At 39.9% G+C, this 14,492-nt stretch overlaps 2 protein-coding genes across 2 annotated transcripts in view; one reads left to right on the top strand and one right to left on the bottom strand.

The window, feature by feature from the left end:
* LOC103924529 (chromosome unknown open reading frame, human C12orf73) overlaps nucleotides 1-1,397 on the top strand; it is a 3,134-nt gene extending 1,737 nt beyond the window's left edge. Inside the window, exon 2 of the mRNA XM_009333058.1 lies at nucleotides 1,141-1,397. Within this exon, the coding sequence (XP_009331333.1) occupies nucleotides 1,141-1,236 (96 nt within the window). The 3' untranslated portion in view covers nucleotides 1,237-1,397. The remainder of the gene's footprint in view (nucleotides 1-1,140) is intronic.
* Nucleotides 1,398-6,921: 5,524 nt separating this feature from the next.
* On the bottom strand, nucleotides 6,922-14,305 carry HSP90B1 (heat shock protein 90kDa beta (Grp94), member 1). The gene is made up of 14 exons (XM_009333056.1): nucleotides 14,211-14,305; nucleotides 13,402-13,543; nucleotides 13,206-13,322; nucleotides 12,479-12,810; nucleotides 11,536-11,647; nucleotides 10,730-10,846; nucleotides 10,000-10,116; nucleotides 9,138-9,275; nucleotides 8,966-9,043; nucleotides 8,814-8,879; nucleotides 8,280-8,549; nucleotides 7,801-8,046; nucleotides 7,425-7,561; nucleotides 6,922-7,012 (listed from the first exon to the last, which is right to left on the bottom strand). Exons 2-14 carry the CDS (start codon nucleotides 13,441-13,443, stop codon nucleotides 6,922-6,924), a joined length of 1,863 nt encoding a protein of 620 aa, XP_009331331.1. The 5' UTR covers nucleotides 13,444-13,543; nucleotides 14,211-14,305.
* Nucleotides 14,306-14,492: the final 187 nt, after the last annotated feature.

Here is a 14,492-nt window from a genome sequence, read left to right as displayed (position 1 = left end):
TGTGGGGGGGCGGCGGGACGGAGGGTCGCCTGCGGCGGTTGCGTACGGGTACGACCCGGCGGGTACGACCGGGTAGCCGGGTCGTCTTCTCTCGGGAGCTGCCTTCAAACTGGCGGCGTGGTAGCGAGGCCAAGCAAGGTACGCGAGCTTCCTCGGAAGGGGTTTCTGCTGTGGGGAGCTGGTTTTTGAAAAGGGCGTGCAAAAAGTGGCGAGGAGGGGCTATACGAGATTTAAATGGGCTTTTTTTACTCCAGTAGCGGAAGTGAAGATGACCGAAAGTTTGTGTTAGAAACGGTGACAGGCTGAGAGGCGAGACTATCAAAATTGCAGCCGCGGGGAGCTAAGCTCCAAATGAGACCATCGGCCCAGGGGTATTAATGGCCGATTTGGTCTCTTGGCGGCCTTCTGACTTGTAAGCCTTATTTCATCCTCCCGCTCTTGTACACGCTTCGGTTTTTTAAAAACACCGTGCTATTTTCAAATCAGAAATAGGTTAAAAAAATCACCGTGCTTGAGGTATCACGTCAAAATTTAAGCAATGAGGCTTAAATCATTGATAGGTACGTAAGAATTTATGTATTTTAATAGTCTCTACTGTAGCCTTCATTACAGGCAAATAGACATATTTATTCCAAATGATCTAATGATCTGCGCCTCTTTAAACTAGCACGAATTTTGAGGAGGTACGGTTCTTGAGATGTCATGTCATCTGGTATCTTTTCCTTTTTTAAATTTCAACTCCGGTTTCAGTGCTTGATTTCTAAATCAGAAAGGTAGAAGCCGTGAAACTCTTTCTTCTGTCGCCAAGAGAGAGAATATGTGTGGAAACCTCAGCTGTACTAGACATCTCAACCAAACTTACTTTCTTAAATGGCAAAAAGAAGCTTTGTTCCTTTAAAACAAACTGTCCGTTCTTCCTTTTTCCAAATCATATTTTGCTACTTTAAAATAAAAGTCAAATTACAAAAAGGTAATGGGTTAATTTTTAAGATGTTTTGCATGTAAGAATTATACTCTGCTCAAAAGAGAGGGCGGTATAGCCACAATTTAGCTGTCTCTTACAGAGCATGCTAATTTACTGTTTTGTGAGTTTAGTTTTTCTTCTGCCGCAACACTGACATCTTTCTCCATTTTTAACAGAGTATACCTGAAATACCTCCTAAGCCTGGAGAACTGAAAACAGAACTGTTGGGTCTAAAAGCAAGATCAAGCAAAGTTCAAACTTCACAACAGTGAGCAGAATTTACTTACGTTGTGAAAACTAGAACTGTTAAAATATTTGTTCAGCTGTCTCAACTGCAGAAATCCTCATGTGAAATACCATACTCCCTTAATACTTTGTTTCCTTTAAGCAGCGTTACAGGCGGCATTAAAAATAAATGTACGATGAATACTGTTGTTAAAAGTCCAGTCAGTTGTGCGCCAAAACATTTATGATTTCTTAATCTCGACTGCAGTGTAAGTATCCTTCGGGATAAAAGATGTAAACTCAGATTGGCAAGTCTGATGGAATTTGAAACTTTTAAGCTGATTAACAAGTATAGGAAGTTTAGCATATTGAAAAGTCAAGCTTTTGTGGCCACTCATTAGCCTTAACAAGCTCACCTCTTCACCTGTAGTAGAACCCCACTTACCCGTTGGCGTTTCTCCCCTTTTTAAACTGTAACTCGGTATTACTGGACGTAACCCAGAACGTGATACAGTAAGTGATGGCATGTACAAATAAGGAATATTCCTTATTGCAGCACTTCTTGCACTGGACTCTTCCTAATGCTGGCTGGCTGCCCTAACAGCAGTTACATTGGCTTTCTGTCTGTATTACTGAGAGGAAGTCTACTTTGGTCCACTGTAAGGCTGGGGAGGATCTTACAACTTAGTTGTATTAGCTAAAAATAGGGCAAATACATACAGGTTACACTGAAATTATGTATGTTTGTACTCCATTTGGGCATCTTCTTCTGTTTACGGCTGATTTTAATGGCTGTATATACAAAACTCTGAAATAACAAGTGCAGGTTTACCTTTCAGTCCCAAAATAGGATCGCCACAAAACTCTTGCACCAGGAGATACACAAAGTCAACATCCTACAAACGTGGTACGACAGTCCATTTCTGAATGGTATATGCAGTAGAGCTTGTGAAGGTTGGGGCTTGCTTTCCCTTGAGAAAGGTACTGAGACAAGGCACAGGCTTCATCCTCAATTCTCACTCAGGTTTAACTCGGGAAAGAAAACCACAACCTGACAGATTACCCATTAAGGAAACAAAAAAGCTCCCTAACTTCTACTGGCAAAGTACTTAGAGCTCCTGTAATAGCAGGGGGACCTGGAAATAATTACTGAAAGTGCTACTTTTGCATCTGTTCCATCTGTGAAGTTATTTATCTTTGCGTAAGTTGGAGTGGTTTTCCTAGGAAGAAGGGTTCATGGTTCCTCTGCATGGGTATGTGCCTCTGCCCTCGCAGTTTTGCAACTATTGGCTGATGTAGAAAAGCAGCCGAGGGGGGATGAGATCCTCTCCTGCGCTTATGTGCCCATGTGGACGTCCAGGCTGCAGCCTGTACTTAGCATTACTAGATCACAGGCTCTCTATCTCAGATGCCTTTACCAATGAGAGCAGTCATTGACAGAAGGGTCTCAAGTAAATCTCAGGTGTTAAAGCCCAAATGAAATCAATCAATGAGAACATCTTACTAGGTCCAGTTCTGGTGAAACTACTTTTTCCTTCACTGTACCTAAACAAAGCTGAGACTGACAGCCATCTCAGTCAGCATCTTTATCTCGGCATAAGATAAAGTTCACTGAAGAGACAAGGTGGGGCAGTTCAGCAGTATTTTGTTCCTGTTCTAACTAGGGCAGGAATAGCAGTTTTTCAGTTGTCCCTTTAAAGGGCCAGGATTCACCAACCCTTACCCTGTTACTCAGTTTGTCAGAGTGTCACCTCTGTTATGTTGTTGATTTCTGACATGAAAGATGCATTTCTCCCTATTTTCTAAAGGCTTTTCGGATCTGAAGGCTGCAGAGGGCAGTTACTACTACTTATTTGGATTAGATTTCTAAATGTATCCTGCTACTAATGGAAACTGAGCAACAGGGAGCATCTGTTTTACCCCAGCCTTTTCTAGCACTCGGGGAACCGTTCTCATTATTGCCTACCTAGGAACAGCAAAGCTGACAACACACCAGGTTTTGACAGCAGAGGTAACACCCCCAGAATCAGTGCGACTGCAGCACTGAAAGAAATAGCCTCACTATGACTGGGAGACACTTCTTCCACCATCAACACGATTTTACTTCAGAGATGACCCACCCCCCACCCCCCAAAAAAGCAAGCTTACAACCACATTTTGTGCTTATTAATAGCAAACACTTGTCACTCCAGGGTAGAGAAAGCAGCTGGACCACAGCTACATTGCACATGGTATCCTCAGCCGAGGAAGATGAAGCAGCACAAAGCATGACTCTCAAGTGTGCTCTTTATTATTTCTGAATCAGGTATGTCATCCTAAAACCAATCAAGGCATTGAGAACTTCAGCTATGTAACAGAGCAAAGGTTGCTTAAGTCTACAAGTACTTAACAGATTAAGAAAACTGTAGCGAGCAACCTACACTTCCGATACGCCTCTTCGGTTTGTTAGCTGCAGAAGCACTCTTAACCATACAGCAGGCCTGAGCCACGTTCCTGACTCGGGCTGGTCAGATACAGAGGGGTGCATGTTGATGATATACTCAGAAGTGTATCACTAGAAGTGATATTTTAGGAAGTATTAAATCAAAACCTCAGCAGCAGTTGATTGCTACAGAGCACAGAAGTTGCACTGCCACAGTAAGAGGACCATGCCTTAAGAAGAAATGGTGCACCTGCCCTATTCAATAACTTACTAACAAAGGACTGCTATTAAAGCTGCTAATTGCTGGCTGCTGAACTACACTCTAGGGTTAGACCACTCAGCATGCTCTAATGACAAAACGCTCTTATGGTGCATCCAAGATACTACTACAGTGAGCAAAAAAACAAAACAACCCCAAACTCCCTCAAAAAAACAAGACTAAGCTCCCTTTCCTTGAAGCCTCAAACAGCATACTTCAATAAAGCCAACATCTCTGTATAAAACTTAAGTCAGTAACCACACTGATACAGGGCATTTGTAGTCATTGCATGGAAACAGTATTTGGGCAATATAGAAGCCTAGTAAAAGTAAACAGAAAGCAAGTTCTTCAGGTCAGCGTTTAGTGCCTTCGCCTAATTAGAAAGTTTATTTCACTTCAGATCACAACACTCAAACTTCATGAAAGTTCTGTTCACGAAACAAGAATGGTTCTTAAGTAGAGTCACTGTATGGAAGTACTACTCCTGTGTACTTCTTCCAGAGGAAGGCAAAAAAAAAAAAACCACCCTTCAGTGTAAACACTTTCTACCAACACCGTGAAGATGTTTCAAAGTAGAGGCACTAGTGAAAAAATGTAGTGCTTTATCCAAACACCACATAAAGCTAATATTTACACAATTTAGCATCAACAGATTTAGCTTGAGTTAGATTAAGTATTTACAGTGCCTTGCCATACTAAAGAGGCATAGAACAAGAGTGAAAGTTTAGGAACAACAGCATTAAGGAACAAGTGTAACACACAAGAGCTTCCACCTTTAAAAAAAAAAACGTAGAAAGCAGGACTGCTGTAACTACAAAAGTTAAAGGTAAGGTTACCAAATACCACGGAGGATGGTATAAGCTCACAGGCAGTGAGCCACTTCTGGTTGTTGTTCACAACTTTAGTGAAAGGATTTTTTTTTTTCTTTTTGCTCATCTCAGCTGTAAAAGCTACCACTGCCTACTCTGTACAGTAGAGTCAAGTCAGATATAGTCCCGTGCAAGCTGGCAGAACTTCAGCTGCAATGCTATTTTTAAATACCCCATCTCATCTTTACTATGTCAGTAGATACATAACTCCTTGAATACTTATTTCAACTAGCAAGTTCACTACAGCTCTCAGATACCAGGTGTATGTTGGCTAAATAGCACAGCAGGTGTGTTAACACAAACCCCAACCATAGGCATACACTAGACAGTCGTGGCTGCGCCAGTGGGAAAGGCATGAGTACTGCAGACTGCCTGTTGTACATAGGACCTGAACACTGAAGACAATCTCTTTGTTTCTTTGTGCTCGCCCACAAGATGAGCTTACTATGTAAAATTTAGAGTTAGTGGTGTTTGGGAACATTTTATTTTGTACATGACAAGATTTTACACCAAGTCAGTTAAATAATACAAATTTACATTCATGAGGAATGTTTTTAGAAAAGTGAACTTAAAAAAAATTCCTCCTTTACCCTTAAACCCCATACCATCCCTCAACATTTTACAGTGGAAAAAAACCAAAACAATCTAATTCACATTCCCTCCTAACCCCCCAACACAGGACGGTAGTTGAGTGCAGCTTACAGTTCATCTTTCACATCTGTGGATTCCTGTGGAGACAAACAGAATCATAATGTTACTTTTTGAAAGTAGAAAAGGTTACAAGAGCTGTCCCAGAAGAACTGAACCTAAGTATCCATCAAGACATCATTAAAACCGCAGACATTAGCCAAGCGAAGGCTGACTTCACATAACAGTTGAACTGTTTAGAGGTAGTGGTGTTGTCTGTAGCATTGTTACAAGTCTGTATTGTAACCATTTGAAACGACACTTGCCAATTCATTGATGTTATGGCCCACAAGCTGTGGAAATCCAACAGATAACATTAGGTTGACTGCAGAGAATTTTCTGCTGTTTTCTTGCCATAGGGCACTCTGTTACAATCTCTCAAGCTTAATTTAGCTCCAACTTCGAACACATCTAAGCATTTTCTTCTTACAATATAGTTTGATAAGGAATGAAGTGTCATTTGTGCTGCAGTTTTCCACCCTCCAAGAAAAGCTTGGAAAAACCTCACACTAAAAACTAGTGTCATGAATAAAATAAATAAATATAAAATAAAATAAATACTGGTAAGAAAAGAGTCGAACTTGAGACCTTACCTTCTGTGTTTCACTGTCTTCAGCATCAGCATCCACCTCCTCTTCATCTTGCTCTGCCTCCTCAGCTGCATCTTCAGGCTCTTCAAGTTCCTCCTCCACCTGTAGGAAGGTCACAAGCAATTTGCTTTATTTGCTTAGGATGTTTACTAGTTGTGGACTAGCTAAATACAGGCTACGAAAGTACTCACTATCAGTTCCTAACATTTGCCCCAAGCTACCTGCAGGAGAATGCAACTTCTGTTTAGCATTGACACACTATCATGCCTCCTCCAGCAAGATACCCAGCGTAAGTTCTTGCACAGCATTATGAGAACCCGTATTACTTATACCCACTTATGTATTTCTCCATTAATGAGATGGGCACATGTGCCTTTGGCCCCTAATTTACTCCCATAGAACCACCACTCGATTAAGGGTGGGACAATACTTGAGAAGCATGAGAGCACAGAATCCCAAGCAACTGGAAAGAAGAGTGAAGGGAGGACATAAGCACGACATACAGACTCATCAGTTTCCCACCCAGGTACTTGAATTGGGCTCCTGGTGGCCCACCTAAGTGTAGGAAGCTGGATACACTTCATTTTATGCAAGTCTATCAAGTATCTGCTTTAAGATGTAGCAGCAATAAGTCAATTATCAGCCCCCAGTTGAAGCCAAACTAACCTTTGCATCCAGGTCAATGTTTAAACTTAAACGAAGCATCCTTTCTATTCTGTCTCCATATTCTTTAGTGTCTGGTAACATATATCCCGATCTCAAAGTTGCAGTTTCAAACAATACCACTGCAAGATCTGAAACTGTTTTGTCATCTTCATTTTCCTAATGTGGAAGTGCATTAAAAAATACCAAACAGAACTGTTAACTAGGTTGTATGCAGCCAAGCAGTCAATATTTCACTACTGTTATTTGTTTACCTTGACTCGCCTCAGCATGTCCTTGATCAGTGGATGCCTGGGGTTAATTTCAAACGTTTTCTTTTGGCTAGCATAGTAACTGAAAAGAACAGAAATTACATCACTACATTTTGAAGTACAGGACCCAGCTACATCTTTAAACCAGTGAATACTGATTAAAGCCACAGTAACAAGTATATTCCTCCTCCTGCCCCACTTTTAATACTAGGCTTAACTCTAAAAAGCATTCAGGTTACTGAGACAGTTCATCTTCTCTTGTTACCAAGTGAGAGAGCGCAAATGCCACTGATGAGTCTTGCTCACCAGGCAGTTTTACAATCTGGGCTTTGAAACAACAATGTAAGACTATGATGGAGACCGCGACTTGGTTATAGATGACCTTAAAAATATGAAGGATCATCTGAACCAGAGGGAAGCTTGGTGTGCCCACACCAAGCAAGGGAGGCCATCAACTACATTTCATGTCTGCTGCTACATAACTGAAAGCTTACTTTGTAGATATATCCTTCCCAGTTTGGTAAGCTTGAGCCTTCATGATTCTTTCCATGTTACCAGACCATCCGTACTGACTAGCCACAAGAGCACATGGAGACTGAGTTAAACGTTGAGATAGCACAGCTTTTTCAATCTGTAGAAAAAAAAAGCCTTAATGTTAGCTCACAGAGCCAATAGCTTATACGGGGAGTAAAGTAAGTAATTCTGAAATTTCCTGTCACTTCAGTATTTTCTGAAGGCTCCAAGATGACGTTCTAACTCATTATCTTCCTGAAATAAAGTTATTGTCTATGCTCAAAGAATCTGCAAGGTATGTTGTAGCAAGTACAACAGCATTTACAAATAAACATTACATATAGCATAACATTTTACCTTGTCTTTTAGAGCTTTGTCTTTCATCCAATTTAAGAGTGGTTCAAATTCCTTTTCCAAGGCCTCCCGACTCTCCTTAGACTTTTCACTTTCTTCAAACTTAACTCCTTCTTTCGCTACATTCTGAAACCTCTTGCCATCAAACTCTGGCAGAGCCTGAATACAGTATTCATCCACAGGTTCAGTCAGATAGATCACTTCATAGCCCTTTTTCAGAAGACGCTCAACAAATGGTGAGGACTCAGCCTAAGATGACAAAACAGATCAGATGCCGGTTTAATTGCATTGATACCAGCAGATACTGAAACCTGTGCAACTGTTTGACAAGTGTCAGCACAAGGAAAACTGAACTGCAGTAGTAACATAAGCACGGAGTCTCCACATTTACAACAAACACACAGCTCACAATGTTTATGGTACTACTTTAACTAGGAGCCATAATATTTTTCCCCTTCCCTCTTTCTTCCATGCTCACATACCTCCTTTCTGCTGGCACCTGCCATGAAATAAATTTTGTCTTGCTTCTCTTTCATTCTTTCCACATACTGGTCAAGGCTTGTAAGGTTACTTTCGTGATGAGAAGACTGGAAGCGAAGAAGTTTAGCCAGTCGTGTACGATTGGAGTGATCCTCAATAACTCCAAGCTTTACATTAGTACCAAACTCTTTCCAGAATGTGTCATTGTATTTTTCTTCTGCAATTTTCTTGATCATATCAAGAGTTTTGCGAACAAGTTTCTTTCTGATCACCTAAAAAAAGCAGCAATACCAAGTTAGAACAGTAAGGACTTGGAAGAACCCTCAATTCAACCCCCACTGCAAAGGATGGATTCAAGACACTTAGTGTCCCTGACTTGAAGTGAACAGAGGTAGTCTGAAGACAGCAATGCGTGGGTTTCCTACGCTTTAATTTCACACTCCTTATATGAAGTAAAATTGATCAGGCTATTATTCTTCTAAATCTTGCTACTGTCATGTGTTTACAATGAAGGAATTTAAGATCAGCTAGCTTACCTTTAACAATTTATGCTGCTGAAGTGTTTCACGAGATACATTCAAAGGAAGATCATCAGAATCCACCTAATTGAGGGAAAAAAACTTAAGTATAGCTAACAGTATTTGAAGATAAAAAAAAACAAAATGCAAGTAAGACTTGTAATACTTACAACACCCTTAACGAAGTTAAGGTATTTGGGCATCATGTCATGGAAATCATCAGTGATGAACACTCTTCGAACATACAACTGTATTACAAGAGGAAACAGCAGCCAGGTTATGTTTGTTTGTTGTCTGGGTTTTTTTGACAGGAATCCATACCCACACACTTGCTTGTCCTACCTTAATGAAATCACTTTTTTTGGATCCATATTCATCAAACAGGCCACGTGGAGCAGAATTAGGAACAAACAAGATAGATTTGAAAGTTACTTCCCCTTCGGCAGTGAAGTGGATGTAAGCCATTGGGTCATCGTGTTCCTGTGAAGAGAGAACTCTTTTAATTGACATGGGGAAAACTATTGGTGAGATAATACATTTCCAGTAATAACATGAGTTTCCCAAGTAAATGCAATTATATTACAAATAACTATCTAACCATGCTTTGTTAGAATCTATTACGGAGACAGAAGTCCCAAATTCAGCTGAGTTACTCACATAGAAGTAACCTGCCTTGAGACCTATTAGTTTTGTTGGGTTTTTTGTGTTTTTTTCCACAAGCCAACCACCAAAAAGTTACCAACAGCACAGCAACCAATACGGTATCATCACAGCACAGTTAAGAGACTCCCAAGTAACACATTATGCTGTATTTGCACATAAAGACAATGTTGTTTCTAGAAACATATCTTCCTCTTTCTTCCACCATGTACAACACAAGCACCACTCTCAGACTAAATAAAAATTTCCCTGTCAACATTTAAACACATCAGTAAGCTCCATATGAACTGGAACAGATGACTTCTCAAACCCAGGCCACTCAACACTTGGGTGGCATACCTTCTCTATGGAAAAAGAGATTAACTCCTGAGTGAGATGCTACACCTTCCTAGGCACTCTGCAATTCAGTCTGTCTACTGACAGCAATTAATTAATTAATTCTTCAGAAATGGCCCATCCTATAAACACTCAAGTTCTGTTTACACAGCAAGAGATACTACAGCAAACCTCTTGCTTTGGAACAATCTTCAGGCTCAGAGCTTACCTTGGAAAAGGTTTTGTAAAAAGCTTTGTATTCATCTTCTTCAACTTCTTTAGATGGTCTCTGCCAGATTGGTTTTATGTCATTCATGAGCTCCCAATCCCAGACAGTCTTTTCAACCTAGGTATGTAAACACCACAGTATAATAAAGACTCATTCTTTACTTCAGGTTAAGTCAGTTAAAGACACTCCACTGAAGCCAAGTCATAAAATAGCATGTCAAAAATTCATGCTTTCTAATTTACCAAATAAATTATGCAATGGCCTGGATAGTCTCATTCAAGCGTACAAATTAGCGTAACACAGAGGAACAAAACTTCAGTCTACACTACAGTGTGTCCTATGTCCCTTTAACACATTCACCGAGTATCAGTATTTCCGTTCTACTACCATTCTGAAAAAAGCTTTCCAGCAGAGTATACTCAATTTAAACTACTCAACAATGTCAGACTACTGAAGTCCACTACCATTTCAAGCAGTTCACTTGTATTTAGAATTAGTTCTGGGACCACTGCCTCATCACAAGGCTATTGTCAGTCATTTGCCTGATTTCAACCAAGTCTGTTTTGTTGACAATCTTCTTTCCTTGACAAGATGTCTAACTGCACTTAAACAGGATTGCTGTTTGAAAGCACACACACACACTACTGAAGTGCACCTCTGGAAGACTGCCTACGAAAATTGCTGAACTATCTGACAGGAGTTACAAAACCCCAAGTCTGACAAAGCTTACCTTCTTAGTTTTTGGTTTCTTTTCTTCCTCCTCCTCTTCAACTGCAGCTTCATCATCATCTGTTTCTTCTTTCTCCTTTGCTTCCTCCTCTTCAATGGGTTCTTCAACAGTCTCTGTCTAAAGAGACAACTGAAAGTGGGGACTTGGACTGCTTGGCTTCTTACCAGGTATCTTCTAGTATTCTCTCAAACAGCTTAATCTCTCAGAGCACTAGTTTAACTTTTGTTATTTGCCTATCGCAAGCATTTCTCTATAGATAGCTATGGTTTTTCAGTTGCATTTTTCATGAATACATGCTTTTTCAATACACTGGGAGGTCATTGTACTCAAATTTAAGTTTTTCCATAGCTTTACACATAATGCTAGTCAGAGACTTGGGCGATTTTAATTCAGTGCTACACCAAGAAAACAGCAGCAGAACAGGCCTAAAAGTTAAGACACTGCCTTATTTTCAGGACACCTAACCGCAGCCCTGCTTGAGACCTTACCAAAGCTTCCAGCTACCAAACAAAGCCAATGGAAAAAAAGATCTTTCTTAGTAATTAGCAGAGTCTTGCTCCTTTGGTAAAGTTCTTTCAGTCAGAATAAAACCAAGTTCCTTGAAAGTTTGTGATTTTAGCAACACACTAACTTTTGGAGAGCAAGTAACCAGTAAAATACTAGCCAGAAAAGTCAGGAATGGAAGAATTTTAGAAATTAGGTAAGTAGAAGTTCTATAGTATGCCCTCATCCTTCCTGAAAGATCTGGCCAGACAGTTTTCACAACCAAAGCTCATACTGTGCAATGCTCAGTTAAATATACTTACCTTGCTGCTCCACACATATATGGGGAAGTTTATGAACTGTGAGTATTTCTTTACTAGATTTTTAACAGTATCCAGCTCAAGATAATCAGATGCTTCCTCCTTCAAGACAAGGCTAAAGAAAATAAAAAAACCCTTCAATCAAAGGGATTGACAAGTATTTTAAAATAGTTTTACAGGAGGAGATGCATTTGTCTACTGTTGCAGCTATAGCGATTCAAATTTATGCAATTAAGCTTTTACTAGTTCAGCTACAAATATATCTTAAAAAATACAATCCCTACTAAACTGCTCCAATGAGAAGAAACACAATTTTCAACAATTGGGGCACAACAGGATATCCAGAAGTCTAAATGAAAACCCCAAATACTGATACTTATCAGGACCTTGATGCACTCTCACTGGCTTTACTTGGAACTAGAGCACTGAGATGAACTTTTTCATACCAAGTGCCTTCTTCAGCAAGAAGTCCTCTAAACCCAGGTCAAATAAATTTATGTGCTTGTGAAAGCGATGAAAATAGGACTGTCAAACTACCTCTAGTTTGAGATTTGCATCAGACCAGTCTCACTGGTATATAAACAGCAGCTAGTTTCCAAGAGGAAGCTCTACAGCCCATGTACAGGTTTCGATGGGCCACAATGGTGTTGAGGACTGAATGAATTTGCTGAACTGTCTGGAATTACTTGCCAACAGTTAGTTGTCAAGATGCTCACAGCTTTCTTAATTCATCTAATGGAATGTGAAGCAAACTACATTATCACTATCAATCATTATTTTGGATGTGGTTAATAGTTTGCAATTTTCTATTAAACTGAAAAAAGCTGTATTACAAGAACCAAACAATAAATGAGTCACCATGCTAAAGTCATCCACATATGCCAACGAGTAAAGTGTACCCACACAACTTTTTTTTCTTTTAAACCCAAAGAAACTTAATACTTACGTTATGGTTGTGCCACGTCCTAAAGTGTTTCCTCTTGGGTCATCAATCACAGAGAATTCATTTGAATCTGACTCCCAAATGTGTTGAGTATCATTGTTGTGTTTTGATGTGACAATAACTCTGTCTGCTACTAAGAAAGCAGAATAAAAGCCAACACCAAACTGGCCGATTAACTCAGATGTTGACTGGCTATCATCCTGCATTTCAGTCATCTTGTTTAAGAATTCACTTGTACCAGACTTTGCAATGGTACCCAGGTTTTTAACTAACTCCTCTTTTGTCATGCCAATACCCGTATCTGTAACATGAAGCATGTTCTTCTCTTTATCACACTGAAAAAAAAGAGAAAGGTGCAGTTTGACTTCACTTTGAATCTTAACACATAATACACTGCCACAGAAAAGTGGTAAGTAGAATAGCAGCTATTCAAATTCAAACATGCCTGGCTACAACAAATTGAATTTGCAGTAACTATAGAAGTGAGAAATACCTACCTTCAAAATATTTCAATGCTTCAGTTACTCTTTATAAAATCAGAAGTGTATTTTCACCACTAAAAGAAGAGTAGTTTTTGATAAAGCTAATTGCAAAGGTCCTGATGTGATCCTAGTTTGTATTTGCATCAGTATTAAGCCAAAAATCTAGATTTAATGATACACTATCTTTTTTTTTTTACATTCCTCCCACCCCTCCGCCATAGGAGATGATGATACCTAACACTTCTTACCTTGATTTTGACTGTAAGTTCCTCATTACCAGCAAGAGCATTTTCATCAGTTAAAGATATTAACCGTATCTTATCTAAAGCATCCGAAGCATTTGAAATAAGTTCCCTCAGGAAAATCTAAAATAGAAACCAATAGTCAGGAATTCCAGAACACACACAAACAGTTCTAACATGTTCTACTGATAAAGGCACTAACCTCTTTATTTTTATATAAAGAATTGATAATAAGTTTCATCATTCTGTTCACTTCTGCTTGAAATGCAAACTTCTCAGATTTTTCTCTGATTTCTTTGATCTGGGATGCATTTAGGCCATCTAGCTGGATAGCTTCTTCCTCTCTGTTAGGACAATGAAAACCTGTCAAGAGTCTTCTCCCCATACAGTATCACTAATTTTATCATCTAGCAACAGCAATAACAGTCTAGTTAGAACAACAGTAAGATCCTTAATCACTGACACAGCCCCAAAGTTACATGATCAAATGAGATATGTGCAAAAGTAGCTATCCTCAACTGCATAACCTTAATCTAAAACTTGAGTGAAAATCCATATTTGCAAGTAAGGCTTTTTTCCTAAAAAAAAAAAATTAAGGGAAGAATGTATGTATGTTAAAACCACTGTAATCCTCAGCATGTGGTATACCTCACAGGAGTTGAAGCGATTCATAGGCATAGAGGTATTTCATCAGTAGGCACTAAACTGACACCATTTACCACATGCAAGAGTAAACCCCTATTAACTGTTTTCTATACAACTACTAATATTAGAAAAAACAAGTTGAATATTTCTGAATCCAAGTTCTCAGGCTCACTTCTACTTAGAAGGAAAAAATAGCCTTTTCCAGAAATATTTTATTTCTCCCAGCTGACTAGATCTCTCTTTTGAATGGTGTTCCTCCCCTACTTCTGAGGTTTTAAGCATGACTGATGCTCTAACCGACCGTTCAAAAGCAAGAGAAAGCCTTAACGTTTCAGAACTAACTTACCCAGAACCCCAGGTACTAACCTCTGAACAACTTCATCATCTGTTCGAGACCCTTCTCTGCTTTTACCCAAGTCATCTTCCACGGTCCCATCCACATCCACCTCATCAGCTGTAACGGATACTGGGAAAACAAGGAATCCAACGGTCTCAGCCTGATCCCCGCTACGCGCTACCGAAGTTCTCCGCTCTCCCCTCCCCACGGTTTTAGGCTCCGTTCTGCTCCTCCACCCCCCTCCCCGAGTAAAGCTCAGCCCAACCGGAGACATCAGAGACGGGGGAAGGGAACGGACCCCCCCCCGCTCC

Source organism: Pygoscelis adeliae, unplaced genomic scaffold (assembly GCF_000699105.1).
Source record: "Pygoscelis adeliae isolate BGI_AS28 unplaced genomic scaffold, ASM69910v1 Scaffold38, whole genome shotgun sequence".
Lineage (NCBI taxonomy): Eukaryota > Metazoa > Chordata > Aves > Sphenisciformes > Spheniscidae > Pygoscelis > Pygoscelis adeliae.
Note: the sequence above shows the minus strand (reverse complement) of the source record. Positions and strands in the feature narration are given on the sequence as shown.

What these genes read in the sequence shown, in the direction of transcription:
- HSP90B1 (XM_009333056.1), bottom strand. Translation starts at nt 13,443, where the DNA reads ATGATGAAACTTATTATCAATTCTTTATATAAAAATAAAGAG. An exon ending in AGCAGCATAAATTGTTAAAG is followed by an intron (nt 8,550 to 8,813) that starts GTAAGCTAGCTG and finishes TGCTTTTTTTAG; the next exon opens with GTGATCAGAAAGAAACTTGT. An exon ending in CAGGTGCCAGCAGAAAGGAG is followed by an intron (nt 8,047 to 8,279) that starts GTATGTGAGCAT and finishes TTGTCATCTTAG; the next exon opens with GCTGAGTCCTCACCATTTGT.